The sequence below is a fragment of the Bos javanicus genome, chromosome 17, assembly GCF_032452875.1.
Source record: "Bos javanicus breed banteng chromosome 17, ARS-OSU_banteng_1.0, whole genome shotgun sequence".
Taxonomy (NCBI): domain Eukaryota; kingdom Metazoa; phylum Chordata; class Mammalia; order Artiodactyla; family Bovidae; genus Bos; species Bos javanicus.
In genome coordinates, this window is record NC_083884.1 from 11,846,628 (window position 1) to 11,862,382 (window position 15,755).

At 39.6% G+C, this 15,755-nt stretch overlaps 1 protein-coding gene across 3 annotated transcripts in view; it reads left to right on the forward strand.

Annotated features, from left to right (window-relative positions):
• Window positions 1-15,755, forward strand: part of TTC29 (tetratricopeptide repeat domain 29) — a 277,872-nt gene that overhangs the window by 37,177 nt on the left and 224,940 nt on the right. For all 3 annotated transcript variants that reach the window (XM_061384054.1, XM_061384053.1, XM_061384052.1), the window contains exons 5-6: window positions 3,785-4,008; window positions 9,910-10,095. In XM_061384054.1, the coding sequence (XP_061240038.1) occupies window positions 3,785-4,008; window positions 9,910-10,095 (410 nt within the window). The remainder of the gene's footprint in view (window positions 1-3,784; window positions 4,009-9,909; window positions 10,096-15,755) is intronic.

Here is a 15,755-nt window from a genome sequence, read left to right on the forward strand (position 1 = left end):
GCCTGGTATCCATTTCTCCTCTCTTATACTAACACAATTCCAGTTTCATTTGAGGCAACAGTGTGCCTCCAAACAGGCAGGATCTTTGTTTTTCTAGTCTTTGCAGCCAGGGATGGCCACGTGACACAATTCTCACCAATGGAACAAAGTGGAATTCCAATAGTAGTTACAGGAATAAAAGTATTCCCAATAATGGAGAAGGACACAGCTGATGTCACCCATCTATCCCATTTCTTCTTGGCTGGAAGGTGGACTTGATGCCTGGACTGGGGCAGCCCTCCAGTAACCAGGGACAGGCAGGAAATAATCCGTGAAGCACAGGCCTTGAACTCAACCAGGCCACGGAACCAAGGCTAACAGATGCCTACCTTTGGCATCTTGTGCTGTGAGCAGCACAGACTTCTAGTTTCGAAGGCACCATGAGCCAGGTTTTCTTTTCCTTGGAACTGAATGGGTTCCTAACCTCTGGGTGCTGTCCAGGGCTCTGTCACTGATGCACTTGACTCATCCTTTTCTGTCAGCTCTTGAAATATGCTGACCTGACTCTTTCAGTAGCACCCCGGTGCTGCTTACTCGCAGAGTTACAGCTGTGTCCCCATTCGGTCCCCAGTGGGCAGCACATTTTCATCCGACAGCCTTTTAGCACACATGCCCTTGCTAGGGCCAGTGACAGAGGGCAGACATCCCAGCCCCCTCTTCCCATTAACTTTGATGTCACACACGGAGGTCACCAGACAATTCACGGTCTTTGGCCCATACTGTCAAGGGGCCGTGGGACATCACACGGGCTGGTTCTGGTTTTCTTCTGCTCAGAAGCTCTCTGCAGTAACTTTTTCTGCCTTTCCATGCCCTGTGTTGGGGCGGTGGGGAGGGGAGGGACAGACACAACCTGATTCATCTTACATCTCACGCTTTTCTTCTCCACACTCTCGGCCAGAGGGCAGAAGCAAAAATCTGTGCTTGCTTCTCTCTTCTCCATTTCAAATATTTTTGGTCATCGTTTTGACAAGATGGTGGCCTTTGACTTGTGGACCTGGGAATGTGGTTTCCTTACTCTCTTTATGGACTAGTCCTGTAACAATAGGTGCCTTGCATTGGCCACTAGGTTGAGGAGGATTGCAATTCAATTGGGAATCCACTTCCAAGTAATTTTTCTAATATATTGGGTTGGCCGAAATCTTTGAGTTTTTCCATGCAGCTTATACAAAAACCCAAAATAATTTTTTGGCCAACCCAATACAGAAAACTAAGCGCCAAAGAATGGATGCTTTTGAACTGTGGTATTGGAGAAGACTCTTGAGAGTCCCTTGGACTGCAAGGAGATCCAACCAATCCATCCTACAGGAGATCAGTCCTGGGTGTTCATTGGAGGGGCTGATGCTAAACCTGAAACTCCAATACTTTGGCCACCTGATGTGAAGAGCTGACTCATTTGAAAAGACCCCGATTCTGGGAAAGATTGAGGGCAGGAGGAGAAGGGGATAACAGAGGATAAGATGGTTGGTTGGTGTCACCAACTCAGTGGACATGGGTTTGGGTGGACTCCGGGAGTTGGTGATGGACAGGGAGGCCTGGTGGGCTGCAGTGCATGGGATCACAAAGAGTCGGACACAACTGAGCGACTGAACTGAACTGAACACAATCTCACTGAGTCATTTCCCAGACTCAAACACTTCTATGACTCTATCCCACTCCTAGCTTGGAGTCCAAACTACTTACTGTGCTCTGAGGTCTCCACAATATGGGTTCTGCCCTCCCCTTTTTTAAATTTCCCTCTTCCCACTCCCTTCCTTATCACTTTATGTATTTAGTTCTAGAGCAAAGCTGATCCACTGAGTAAAAAATTCTGGGTGTATGGCACCTAGGCATTTTTGTTTTGTTTGCTTTTTAACCCAACTCACTCTGTAGTGTGAGTCTGTTGCTGGACTTCATCATGTTTCTCAGAGAATCTTCACATACATATTTTTGCTTGGTTCTTAGAAGAATCCTGTGATATAGGTATAGCAAAGACTAATATACATATTTCACAGATGAGAAGAAGTGAAGTCCAGAAAAGTTAGGAAGAAATGGCCTGAACCTCAGGGGTTTTAATTCTAGACTGTCACCACTCCACACTGAAATGCTTATTGATAGTAATATCACATCTTGTCCGTTCTAAATATTTAATTGTCCCCTATTTAAAAATGTAAAATAATTAGTATAAAGTGATATCATTTGGCCTCTGATTACTTGCTTAGTAGAATAATAGCCACCACACAGCTATTATTCCATAACCCTGTTTATTTCCTATATAGCAATGTTCATGCTCTGAAATTATTTATGATTTGTTTACTTATTTGTTGGTTGTGTTCTTCCACTAGAATATACACGTCACAAGGGTATTGACTCTATTTGATCTAGAACAGTGCCTGGCACTTAATAGGAAACTCAATAGCTATTGATTGACTAAATAAATACACTATTCAATTGTTTGAATAGTATATTTGATCTGCAAGGAGATGAGACCAGTCAATCCTAAAGGAAATCAACCCTGAATATTCATTGGAAGGACTGATGATGAAGCTGAAACTCCAATACTTTGTCCACCTAATGCAAAGAACTGACTCATTAGAAAGACCCTGATGCTGGGAAAGATTAAAGGCAGGAGGAAAAGAGGACAACAGAGGACAAGATGATTGGATGGGATCACCGATTCAATGGACATGAGACGGTGATGGACAGGGAAGCCTGTAGTGCTGCAGTCCATGGGGTTGCAAAGTGTCAGACACGACTGAGCGACTGAAAAACAACAATAACAACTTTCAATTGTCATTTTATCTCTTTGAATATGATTTATTATTGTTAGAAGTGAAGTAGTAATCTAACAAGTCATTAACTTAATCCTAACTGAAAATAATTTAAAAAATATATTTAGCAAGAGATATCCATAAACTCTTTCTGCATAAATGAATGAGTGAATGAACCTTCATAACATACCAGGAAGCCACTTAATAGAGCTTTGTTTTTATATTCAATGACACATTTAAATTTTGTTTGCCTTACTGGCTTTTTGTGTTGTTTTGGTGGGAGGCTAACTTATTAAGTATTTTTGGATATTGTCAATTACTATGGTCTGAATGTTGTGTTCCTAAAATTCATATATTGAAATCCCATTCCCTGAAAGTGTAGGTAGATGGGGTTTTTAAAAGGTGATTAGGTCATGAGGGTGGGGCACTCATGAATAGGATTAGCGCTCTTATAAAAGAGGCTCTAGAGAGTTCTCCAGCTTCTTACATTATGTGAGGACACAACTAGAAAGTTCAGGCTATGAACCAGGAGGGGCAACCTTCCTGGAGCCTTAGACTTCTGGCCTCCAGAACTGTGAGCAATAAATTTCAGTTGTTTACAAGCTACTCAGTTAGTGGTATTCTGTTGTTGTTCAGTCGCTCAGTCGTGTCTGACTCTTTGCGACCCTATGGACTACATACTCTGCTACATCAGCCCAAATGGACTGAGACATCCATCAACTAGCTTATTTGTCCTTATCAAAGGGAGCTCAGCTCTGGAACTGATATATTTATAATGTAATTTCCCTAAAATTATTATATTTAGATAGCTCTTGGCATCTTTCATTAAACTGGAGTTGTTCAATTGTAAGTGTTTGAGGTCAAGATAGCTTTCAGCCCTTTCACGGAGGGAAAAAAAATGGCATCGTGATCCAACCTTTAATTATTATAGGATCAAAAAAATCAAAAGATTTGAAGGATTAAAATAACGAGTTCAGTGTTCTGATTCTTATTCCCAGTTACCGGAACTCATACACTAAGAACGTCTGTGTGGAGATGCTGCGGGATGGTTATCATAAGTCCTTTACCGAGTTCTTCGCTCTGACAGAGAAGTGGGATGCCCTGAGGGAGGCTGCGAGGGTCCGATCCCTCTCCTGGGCACAGAGACCCCTGGAAGAGCAGCCCGACAAGCTGGATCACTTCTACTACTACCTGACCAGGGCTGAGACAGCTGAAAGGAAAGGTACGTGGAGGGGTTTGGGGAAGCAGCACCGCCAAAACCAGAACAGGGAGCACCTGAGGGCAAGTTCCCAATTGCTTCATATGTGAATTTAAGACATTAGGACACCTCGGCACAATTCAGCCTAGTCAACTAAGCATCTTCATGGAATGGACAGTAGAGAATGCTGGCTCACAAGAGGGCCCAAACACATGGCCATCCTGGTGATGTCACTCTAAGCCTGGGTAGACAGTAAACAGCACCTACTAACATCTCCAGGGCTTCCCAATGTATTAAAATCTTTGGTATCAGTAATTATACGTCTTTATATAGTTTTTTTTCTTTATACGTAATCTGAATATTGACTTTCACTGAGGAGCCCTTTGCAGAGTATTGTAATTTGCCAATTAAACTTATTTTCTAGTATTTATAGAATGGAATTTGAAGGTTTTATCCTTAAGTTCTATGCTTAAGATTTCTATCAGACAATTTTTTTAGTGAATTGTGAGGAGACAGGAAAAGTCTGTAATCCACAATTGTGAATAAAATTGCTAATTTTTTATCTTCCATCACATCATCTCTCATTAATTCCTTTTTTGATATTGTTAATTTTTCCAGAAGATCAATATGTTTCAAGTATTAAAGAAAATATTTTGCTCTCTACTACAGTTATAGTGATGTCATTGTCGTAAGCATTTCTTAGTTACATGTCCAGAATTGGTCATTTTTTACAATCAAAAGAAAGGAAATCCCCAAACTTGGCATATATATTTGCTATTCTCAATTGTCTTCTTCTTTGACTTTTTTTGTGTGAAAATACCGTTGGACTCCAAAAGAGAGAAGCTTTAAGCTCCACCATGAAAATGTCTCATTTCATTGTTCAGTACGATACATAAGTGAACTTTGTGTGTGTGTGTGTGTATGTGTAGATAAGAGGTGATTCTTTATATAATGAAAACATTTAACTACAGAATTGACTTTGAAAAGAGTCCTTTGGTGAATTTTAAAATGTGATTTACATATAAGTTCTCAAGAAATTAACTGTTTTAAATTTTAAAATGCTATTGTAAAAAAACTTATTTTCTAGGTCGGCCCCAAATTCTGAGGTGATATTTACACTGAAAATAGAATTGATCAAGATAAAATTTGTTCATAAGTCATTTTTTTCAAGTTGAATTAATTTGATTCACTAAACATTTTAAATAGAAGCATTCATTTTAGTAGCATAATAGCATAAATTTAGGCCAAATACATCAGTAGTCATAAAGTATCATAAAAGAAACTTATAAAGCATTTTATAATTACAAAGAAACTAGAGTGCTAAATAATCTATTTGAAGGTAGAAAACTTTTACTTTATAATACTTTATTTGAAAAAGTAACTATATTATATATAAATTAAAATGATTCTCCAATCCCCCAAATTTAAAAAGTCCAAGCTTCATTATAGCCAGTGTCTTACACACATGTACAAGTAGTAAAATATTTTTATTACTGAGTACTTTGTCACATGTTCATAGTAACTAAGGTTCTATTTGATAAATGGAATAAAATTACTTCTTGCTCAGAACAACTCTTCTGTAGGGTTATTGACTTCAAAATGCTGTGGCTTTTGCCTGGTTAAAATACAAAAAGTTAAAATTATTGCAAAAAAAAACATTATTGGAAATACATCAGTTGAAGGACAAGTAAACATTTATATGCTTCTTTAAATAGAAATGTGTAATTTTTTCACATTTAACACATGAACTTTATAGGATAAAAACTGTGATTTAAGAATGTCCTAGAAAGTAGTGCAGGGAATATGTACAGAAACTCTTATTAACTTGAATTAATTCTAAATCTTAAAACCCATGTATACCACACACTTAATCTAGAATACAGAAATCTGTTCCTGGATGATTTCACCCCATATGGTTGTGAAATCTGAGACAATTATCTAGAAGCAGCGTCGTATCTCTGAGTATTCTCATTGCTTCTCATTGGAAAGACCATCACTCTAGGGTCACAATGAAGTTCATTTAATCAAAGCTATGGCACTAACAATAGTCATCTCGGGTCAGTTCTGTCTCTTGAGACTCACAAAGCAGAAACCTAGAGTTATTTAAATTACTTTTCAAAATATCACTTTCTGTTTTATAGCAAAGAAGTGTTTAAAGGAAGCCAATCATTCTTTTTGGATTATTTTCCATTTGTTACAAAGTATTTCTTTGTCCCTGATATCATTCTTATATGACCCAATGTGAGTCATCTCTGTACCATCTGTAACATGATTAGGGCCTGGTGCCCCATGGGGCTGAGGAAGAGATGGCAATAATGGTAATGGGTAACCGAATCAATAGATAATTCAAACATTATTTACACTTGACTTTAAATTATTGTCAAAGGTTAAGCAGCAATTTTTTTCTCTAATAACATTTATTTAAGATACCCAAAGTATGTTTTACTCAAGCAGAGTCCCACTGGATGTTTATACAGTTTATGTAAAGAAAAACAAAAGTGAGTGTCTGGTGAAATAAGTTTGAGAAACAACCATGTGAATTAACATATACAAAGCAGGTTGGTTTGTTGCAGGACTTATCAGAGCCTTTGACATATTAATGTGCTGTGTGTTTCACTGAAAGAGAGAAATTAGTAGGAGCACTTTCCAAATTTATTTCATCATGAGATCTCCTTTTAAGGTAGCACAGTGAATATCAGTCTAAAGAATAAATCAACAATAAAATTGATTTTCATCTTATTAATATAGCTGCTGATAATTTGAGGAAATGTTGTGCAAGCAAGGAGAAAAGACTGCTTAGAATATAAAGGGTATAAACCATGTATTTAGATTATTCAAAGGTTCAAAACTTTCAATTTTTCCATAGAAGAATAGCTTAGCTGACAAGTAGTCTTTAAATATGTAATCTAAATAGCTTCTAAGCAAAACCAAAAACTTTATCAAATGTTGGAAATAATTTTCTATTAAAGCTTAATTACTGAAAAATGGAAAATTATTTTAGGTTTGCATATATATTTTTTAAAAGCTCTTTGTATGACTTTTTAAAATGGAAGATAGGAAATGTTTTATTTACAGGTTTTAAAAATAGCAGCTCTCTAATCACTATGTATGTGAGTTTCCCTGGTGGTTCAGATTGGTAAAGAGTCTGCCTGCAGTGCGGGAGACCAGCGTTCGATCCCTGGGTCGGGAAGATCCTCTGGAGAAGGAAATGGAAACCCACTCCAGTATTCTTGCCTGGAAGATTCCATGGGTGAAGGAGCCTGGCAGGCTACAATCCATGGGGTCATAAAGAGTTGGACACAACTGAGCGACTTCACTTTCACTCTCAATCACTATATATGAGAAAGAATATAAAATATTACAAAATAGACTTTAATGCTCTATTCATATTAGGCACGGGTCCAGATGGAAAGATAAAGCACAAGAGAAGCCAGTTCTGAAATGAGAGTATTTGTTTTAAATAAATTGCTCAGGGTTTTACCCCCTACTTTTCACCTAAGCTATTGCCTATTGTGAATAACCTTAAAAGGCAGAAAGTCTCTGCAGAATCTCCAGTTCCTTCAAAACTGGGGAATAGGGAGAATGTATTTTAACTTTAATTTTTAGTTCTAAAACTTACTTTGAGATAAATCTTAATTTCCTATGGAATTATGAAGCAGCGATTTCCCAGGGGGCATAGTGATAAAGAATCCACCACCGATGTAGGAGACGCAAGAGACGTGGGTTAGATCCCTAGGTCAAGAAAATCTGGAGGAGGAAATGGCAACCCACTTTAGTATTCTTGGGCTTCCCTTGTGGCTTAGCTGGTAAAGAATCTGCCTGCAATGTGGGATACCTGGGTTTGATCCCTGGGTTGGAAAAATTCCCTGGAGAAGGGAAAGGCTACCCACTCCATTATTCTGGCCTGGAGAATTCCATGGACTGTATAGTCCAAGGGGTTGCAAAGAGTTGGACATGACTGAGCGACTTTCACTTCACACTTTCCAGTATTCTTGCCTGGAAAATTTCCATGGACAGAGGAGCCTGGCAGGCTGCATGGGTTTGCAAAGAGTTGGACACAACTGAGCGACTGAACACAGCACAGCATACACAGTGTGTAAAAGCTGACATTATGTAGGTCTTAAAATTTCTTTGGGAACATTGGAGTGACTGTGTACAGTTTTCAAAAGTTAATTTTTGATGTAATCAGCCTATTGTCAATTTTTTCTGAGCCTTTTGACTTTAATCTTATAGAAGTACCAATGGGCAATATATAAATGCTTTTCATAATTGTAATTCTTTCAGGCATATATAGATTGACTCTTCTGATAGTAGTGAGCAATTAATATCACTTAATTCCAAAATCACTGCAGATGGTGACTGCAGCCATGAAATTAATAGATGCTTACTCCTTGGAAGGAAAGTTATGACCAACCTAGATAGCATATTCAAAAGCAGAGACATTACTTTGCCAACAAAGGTCCGTCTAGTCAAGGCTATGGTTTTTCCTGTGGCCATGTATGCATGTGAGAGTTGGACTATGAAGAAGGCTGAGCACCGAAGAATTGATGCTTTTGAAGTGTGGTGTTGGAGAAGACTCTTGAGAGTCCCTTGGACTGCAAGGAGATCCAACCAGTCCATTCTGAAGGAGATCAGCCCTGGGATTTCTTTGGAAGGAATGATGCTAAAGCTGAAACTGCAGTACTTTGGCCACCTCATGCAAAGAGTTGACTCACTGGAAAAGACTCTGATGCTGGGAGGGATTGGGAGCTGGAGGAGAAGGGGATGACAGAGGATGAGATGGCTGGATGGCATCACTGACTCGATGGACGTGAGTCTGGGTGAACGCCGGGAGTTGGTGATGGACAGGGATGCCTGGCGTGCTCCGATTCATGGGAGTCACAAAGAGTCGGACACAACTGAGCAACTAAACTGAACTGAACTGAATTCCAACAGATAGTGATTGCTGTAAAAAGTCCTTGGAAGGGTAATCCATAGCCTACCATTTATTTATGACTGTATTTTTAGCACAAATGCAAAGAAATGCAAAGATTATGTATTTTTTCATGTCCACCAATAGAATGAAATCTACAAGAGAGAAGGACAATTTAGCACAAACATTTTTGTTTAAGTTCATGACTGTTTGCAGTGAAGTTTGTAAGACTGATTCACAGTTTATCAGTATAGTTTTTTGTGTACAAATAGGTCATATATTTGCCACTTTAGGGGAGAAAAGGGATTTGATAAACTGACAACTAATAAACTAGTAACTTTCTGAGTGAGAGGGATGACTAGTATTAACACATTTTCAGCAGAAGAAGATACTCATAGGAAAGATAATGCTAGAAATCTACTGTTTCTTAACATTGCTAGTAACTTGTACTGTCAGAAATGGTGTTGTAACATATATGGAACATACAGTGATCATTTCTTGTATCTATCTATAAGCTGCATGCTGACTTTTCCTGTTGGGTGAAAATATTTTGATATTTTTAGATTTCATCTGCTTTTTTCCTTTATCTTTTTGCCATGGTTAGGAAACATTGCTTTCTCTGGAATCTCTAAATACTTTTCAAATCTTTAGTGGGATAAGTACTTGCTGATACCATATACTCATTTATTCCAAAAGAACTGAGCCCATTGCTAGCAGACACCATTCTGTTTTTTGTCTTATATAAAGACTTCTATTTCAACCAAAGAGTATATCAGTCTAAGCACTCCAAAAGATTTTTTTGTTGTAGTTCTTCTCAAGTGTACATCCTTTAATTAATATAAGTAGTTTAATAGTTAAAACACATTAATTTTTACATTTCCAGTTTTTAAATAGTTAATCATGCTTTTAAAGAAAAATAGAAACTAAATGTCACTATATTGGTTTGCCATTTGAAGAGATGTGCCTTGAGACACTTTTCTAATGCATTTTCTGATGTTTTTCTCTCTTTGAAGAATACTTTGAAGAGGTCTATAATAACTTGTACGCTCTGGCCTGTTACTTCAATAATTCTGAAGACAAGTGGGTTAGAAACCACTTCTATGAACGATGTTTTAAGATTGCTCAAGTCATCAAAATTGACGGTGGGAAGAAGGAAGCCGAGGCGCATGGACACATGGGGCTGCTCTTCGAGGAGGATGGTGAGTAGCCCTTTGCCAGGCTGCCCAAGGGGCTTTGGAGGCTCTTGAGTCCAGGCAACCAGAAAGCATGTAGGGGTGGAGAAAAAGACTCAAGGCTTGGTGTTAAGAATGTAAGTTGTGTGTGCTATGTGCTCAGTCTTGTCCAACTCTTGGCTACCCCATGGTCTGTAGCCTGCCAGGCTCCTCTGTCCATGGGATACTCCAGGCAAGAATACTGGAGTCGGTTGCCATTTCCTCATCCAGGGGATCTTCCTGATCTAGGAATTGAATTGAGCCTCTTGAGTCTCCTGCCTTGGCGGGTGGGTTCTTTACCACTGTGCCACCTGGGAAGAATGTAAGTTATTGAGATTAAAAAGCAAAGGGATGTGACTTTAGACTCACCCTCTGTATTGCTACACTCATACCCCAGCTGCGCACTCAGCCTAGAGTTCCCAGCAGCATCGTCACAGAGAGAAAACTTCTTCCCAGTCTTCCACCTACATCTTTCCTCCGTATTGCACCATTTCGAATTATTTTTCCTTTTGTATAGACCTTTTCATTCATTTTAACTTGATTTCTCATGTTTGAAAATGGGGAAGAGGAAAGGCACACATGGTGATTTTCCTAATATGCCAAATCCCGTATATACAACCTCTATAACCCAGGTACCACTTGTGGTTACATCATAATTTCTGGAGGAAATATTTCTTTGTAAATAATGTCATGCTTAATCATATTATATTAAGACAAGCCAAAGCCTGAGACAAAACAACAAATTCATCAGAAACATATTTCTTATGGTGGTTTAAGAAAGATTGTGAGTAGAAATTTAAGAATTAAAGTTATTTGTGGAAGAATGGTGGTTAGATCATTTACAAACCAAATATATGGGGAGATGAAAATATTTGATCAGAAATAATTCTATTTCTCCCCTCAGAGCACTCTCATTTCCACGAGAGTTTGTCGCAATAGGGTTAAGTTAGAAAATATTTGCTATTTTATGGCTAGAACTGCCTAGGACTTTGAGAAAGGAGGGGAAAAAAAGGCTTTCATGCCTCAGGAAATTGCACGTTGTATTCTGCGGCATGGTAAGTACTGGAGGGCTCTCCTGGGTGATAGGTATGAAGAAGAGCAGAACAATTCAAAGTGGAGAGATCATGGGTACTAGATTCAAGGAGGGCAAGGTGGAGCCAGAAGGAACTGGTGTGGGGAGGATTCACTGGTGGTCCAGTGGCTAAGACGCCAGGTTCCAAATGCAAGGGGGCACAGGTTTGATCCCTGGTCAGAGAACTAGATCCCACATGGTACACGCAGAGGCCAAAAAAAAGAAGGGACTTGTGGGGGACATGAAAGATGGGTGTAATTTAGGCAGGTAAAGAAACAGGAATATATTCTGTAAGATGGAACTACATAGACCAAAGCAAAATTAGAGAAAATGATAGGTGCAGCAACTCGGTTAAAGTGCCAAGTATGTTTCTGAACAGTGACGGGGACTGAGTGTGTATGGAAAGGCTTGGGTTCAGAGTTTGGGCTTCTGTTCCTTCAATCTAAGGAAGGGAGTGTGATAGGAGTCTCACTGTGAGACCCCATGGGAAGAGAAAGGGGGAGTGGTTAGGAAGCTGCTGCATTCATTCCACCTTTAAGGAACAATCCAAGACTATTTAAAAGAATATATTTGAGCATATCCATAGCAAAAAAAAAAAAATTTTTTTTTTTGGCTTCCCCTGTGGCATGTGGGATGTCGCTTCCTCAACCAGCGCTTGAACCGGTGCCCCTGCCTTGGGCGCATGGAGTCTTAACCATTATACCACTACAGAAGTCCCTTACAGTACAATTTATGACGTCTCAAAGCAAAAGATTAGCAACATTAAGCAATACCTTTACAACCGAGTTCTGTGCAGTCATGAAATTACAAATTAGAGCCAAATTCATTCGTTTAGCGAGTATTTGTTTAGGACCTAATGTTTAGAGATAAGCTAGCAAGATAGACAAAATATTTTCTTTGCGACACTAAGATTCTACTGGGAAAAACAGGCCTTAACCATTCCTAACTATTGTAACATATGAAGTAGTGGTAAATGTTGTGATGAAAAATAAGGCAAAGGAATAGATAGCAGTTGCTACCTTGCATACAGTGATCACCTTTTAGAAGATGAGGCATGAAGAAGGTGAGGGAGTGAGCCTTGTAAAAACCTGGAGGAAGAGGTTTTAGAGAGAGGATGCAGGGAGTGCAAATGAAGGCTCAGCAGTGTCTGGAACTCAGTGAGGAAGGTGGGGGATGAAAGAAGAGGAGCCAAGTTTAAACCAGGAGGTTGGGATCACATGGGAGCTTGTAGGCCAAGCTGAGGACTTTGGATTTTATTCTACATTGTATGAAAAAGTGAATGTGAAAATGTTAGTTGTACAGTCATGTCTGACTCTTTGCAACCCCTGTAGCCCCATGAACAGTAGCCTGCCAGGCTCCTCTGTCCCTGGCATTCTCTAGGCAGGAATACTGGAATGCTGCCATTTCCTTCTCCTGTGGATCTTCCCAACCCAGGAATTGAACCTGGGTCTCCCGCATTGCAGGCAGGTTCTTACCATCTGAGCCACCAGAAAATCTCAAAATATATATCAGTTTAAGAAAATATTCATGGTACATTAAAGAGAAATAAGATCCAAACACAAGGTAAAATATAATTGTATTTGGTATGTGTTATGTACTAACCAAGTGTTCACAGTGGTTGTTTTTTGAATGTGGGGATCATACATAGGTGATTATAGAATTATGTACTGAAGAGTTATTACTTACTGTAATTGAGAAGTTGTTAAAATTCTAGAGCCTATTGTTAAAAGTAAGGTTCAGTTTTCCAGATTGTAAAAATAGAATAAATTCTTGCTTAAGTAAAATTCAAAGTAAAATCTTTGAGTGAGCTTTTTAAAATGATTATTCTCATTTCATAAGTGAGGTAAATAGTTTTTAAAGCTTTTAAAAAGTGATTACCTTTGTTTTGAAGATAAGGAAACTGTGGCACAAAGAAATTGAGCTTGTTAGTGCTGGGGCTAGTGCTGGCTCAGCTGGCTTCAGAGCCTGTGTTGGCAGCCACTGCCCTACGCAAACCAAGAATTGCTTTGCTTTCAACTGTAAAAATTCCTGAAAATTATACACTGAAGTGTAATTTAGCACTTTGTTGTTCTCTACTGTAAGTATATCCCTCAGATGTTGTCTGTCTTATTTTGTCTTTATAATTGGAACCATCAAATTCTCTAACTATGAGAAATCAAATAATGGAACTTTCAATTACGGACTCCAAAAAAAAATTCAAGAAAGAAGTAACAAATAATATAGGAAAATTAAAGCTGAAGAAGCCAGGGCTACCCTGATGAAAATTTAAGAGTGGCCTCATTGAGTTTCAAATAGCTACCATAGACATATTCTGAACTTTTCTATACATTTTATTTCTGATTTTTAAAACTTGGTGTGATATTTTTTAATTTATTGCAGTAAAAAACACATAATAGAATTTACCATCCTATTTGTGAGTGAGTTCAGTAGTAGTAAGTGTATTCTCACTCTTGTGTAACAACAGTTCTGGTCTCCAGAACTTTTTCATCTAGCAAACCTGGATCTCAATACCCATGAATCAACAATTTCTGACTTTTTAAAATCTGTGAATATGTTTGTATTGGAGGATTTATTAATTGTTTTCTTTCTTTATTTATTCATTCTTCTATTCATTCACTTATTCAACAAATGTTAGAGCTACTTACTAATGGTTACCAATACAATTAGTAACCATATCAACTTAGTGACTGAGAGTGAAAATAGTTTGGGAAATGTGATCAGGGTGGGGCTGCTGTGAGATTACATTCATGGATCAGTGGCTTACTCATAATTAGATGCCCCACCCTATAGCATGATAAAATGCACCCAGATTCCATAATAAATAGAATGTTTTGTCTATAAACCTATTCTTAAATTAGATTGTGTTTGTTTGGTTTTTTTTGCAACTCCTTTTTGAAAAATCTGAACTAGTTTTCTATGCCCTTAATCAATTCATTGGCCACAAGATCCATGCATGCCTTTATTGCCTGATTTGATAAAATGATTTGAGTTGATATTGATGAAAGTTTTAGAGATTCAGTTTATAAGTTCATAAGTTCATTAATTAATTCATTCATTCATAAGTTCAGTGTACTTACGAGGAGGATAAACTAGGACTACTTAAAATATGGGACTAGAGTGCCATGAGGGCTCACCTGAACACAGGGTCCCCCTGAGGTGATGGTGTGTAGCTTCCGCACATCTGATCTGATGGGTCCAGACAAGCCCCAGGGAGGCCCCGCAGCAACAGCTAGGTGGCAGCTGTGCCCAGAGGCAGGTGGCAGCCTCCTGGTTCCAGGGCGCCCATTCAGGTTAAAGCAGGGTCCCAGCCGGCAGATGGCAAAGGGCAGTTTATCATAGCGCAGTGAAGCAGGCTGCAGTCCAGGGCATGGCTCCAGCACCCTCGGGGAACTAAAGAGCAAATGAACATGAGCAGAAGCCATGTCATGGGGACTGGGCACCTGGGTGCAGTCAGGGCCATTGTTCACCCACAAGTACGCCGTGTGCCCAGAGCACAAACTCTAGTCTCCACTGCTGCTAAAGATGGTGCTGGTATGCAGTGTGGACTGGCTTCCACTGACTCAAAGGCTGGCTGTCTATTCTCCAGTTCAGGTATCTGCTAGGGTAGCAGGCATGGAGTACTCATGGTCTGACAAACACCTGTAGCAGATCAGTGGCCATGTCTTCCTTCAGAATCGTCACCTACTTGGAAGGACAGATGGACAAGCAGCATTCACACCACATCTGTGGAGCACTGGAGAAAGTTCTCAGACCCTGGGCTGGTAGGAGACATTCCCATACATTCTAGAGGAGCACACAGAGGTCTGGCAGGGCTGGATGTCAGAGTCTGGGAGAGAGATGGTTTTCTAAGAGCTGTGATTAAGGAAGCACCAGGCTTCTGCCTGGGTATGGTCTGGGACCAATAACAAGATGATGTGCCAGAACATTAACTTCAGTCCTCTCTTGCCAGGTCACTATTTAGTTGTTGGGTCAGGGAACTAGGATCCAAGTCTTGCAGTTGCAGCTTTATTGGTGGTAAGCAAAGAACTGGTGGGGCTGAGCACATCAGCATTCAGAGTTGAGCAAGAACCAACAGCTGCGACCTTCCTTGCTTCCACTGACTTAGGATCTGAGTCCAAGCCTTGCCTTTGACCAAATTGATGAACTTTGTACTGAGACTAGCCAGTTTCCTTGGAGTCTTGTAAGAGTTGAGTCTGTTTTCTGGGAGAGCTAACCTGGAAGATTAGAATTGGTCAAGGAAACACTTGATTTCTATCTAGCTCTCTGTCCTGTCCTGTCTCCCCTTAGTTCAAAGAGGGCTGGCTTCAAGCAGCATCTCTCACTCTACCAACAGTCTATTCCATTTCAACTCATATGGACTTGGAATGTGGACCTCCCATCTCGGGAGACAGAAGGATGATAAGAGTAGATGTTCGGTGACTACCCTTGGTGCTAATCATCTTCCCTGAGAACAGGCAGGGGGAGGCCCTTGTAGGAACAGCTTAGGAAGTGCACATCTTCCAGTTCCAAAGTTTTTCATCTGTAGCTGTAACACAGGGATTGAGTAAAGGCTGACCCAGACCCACAGCGCTGATGC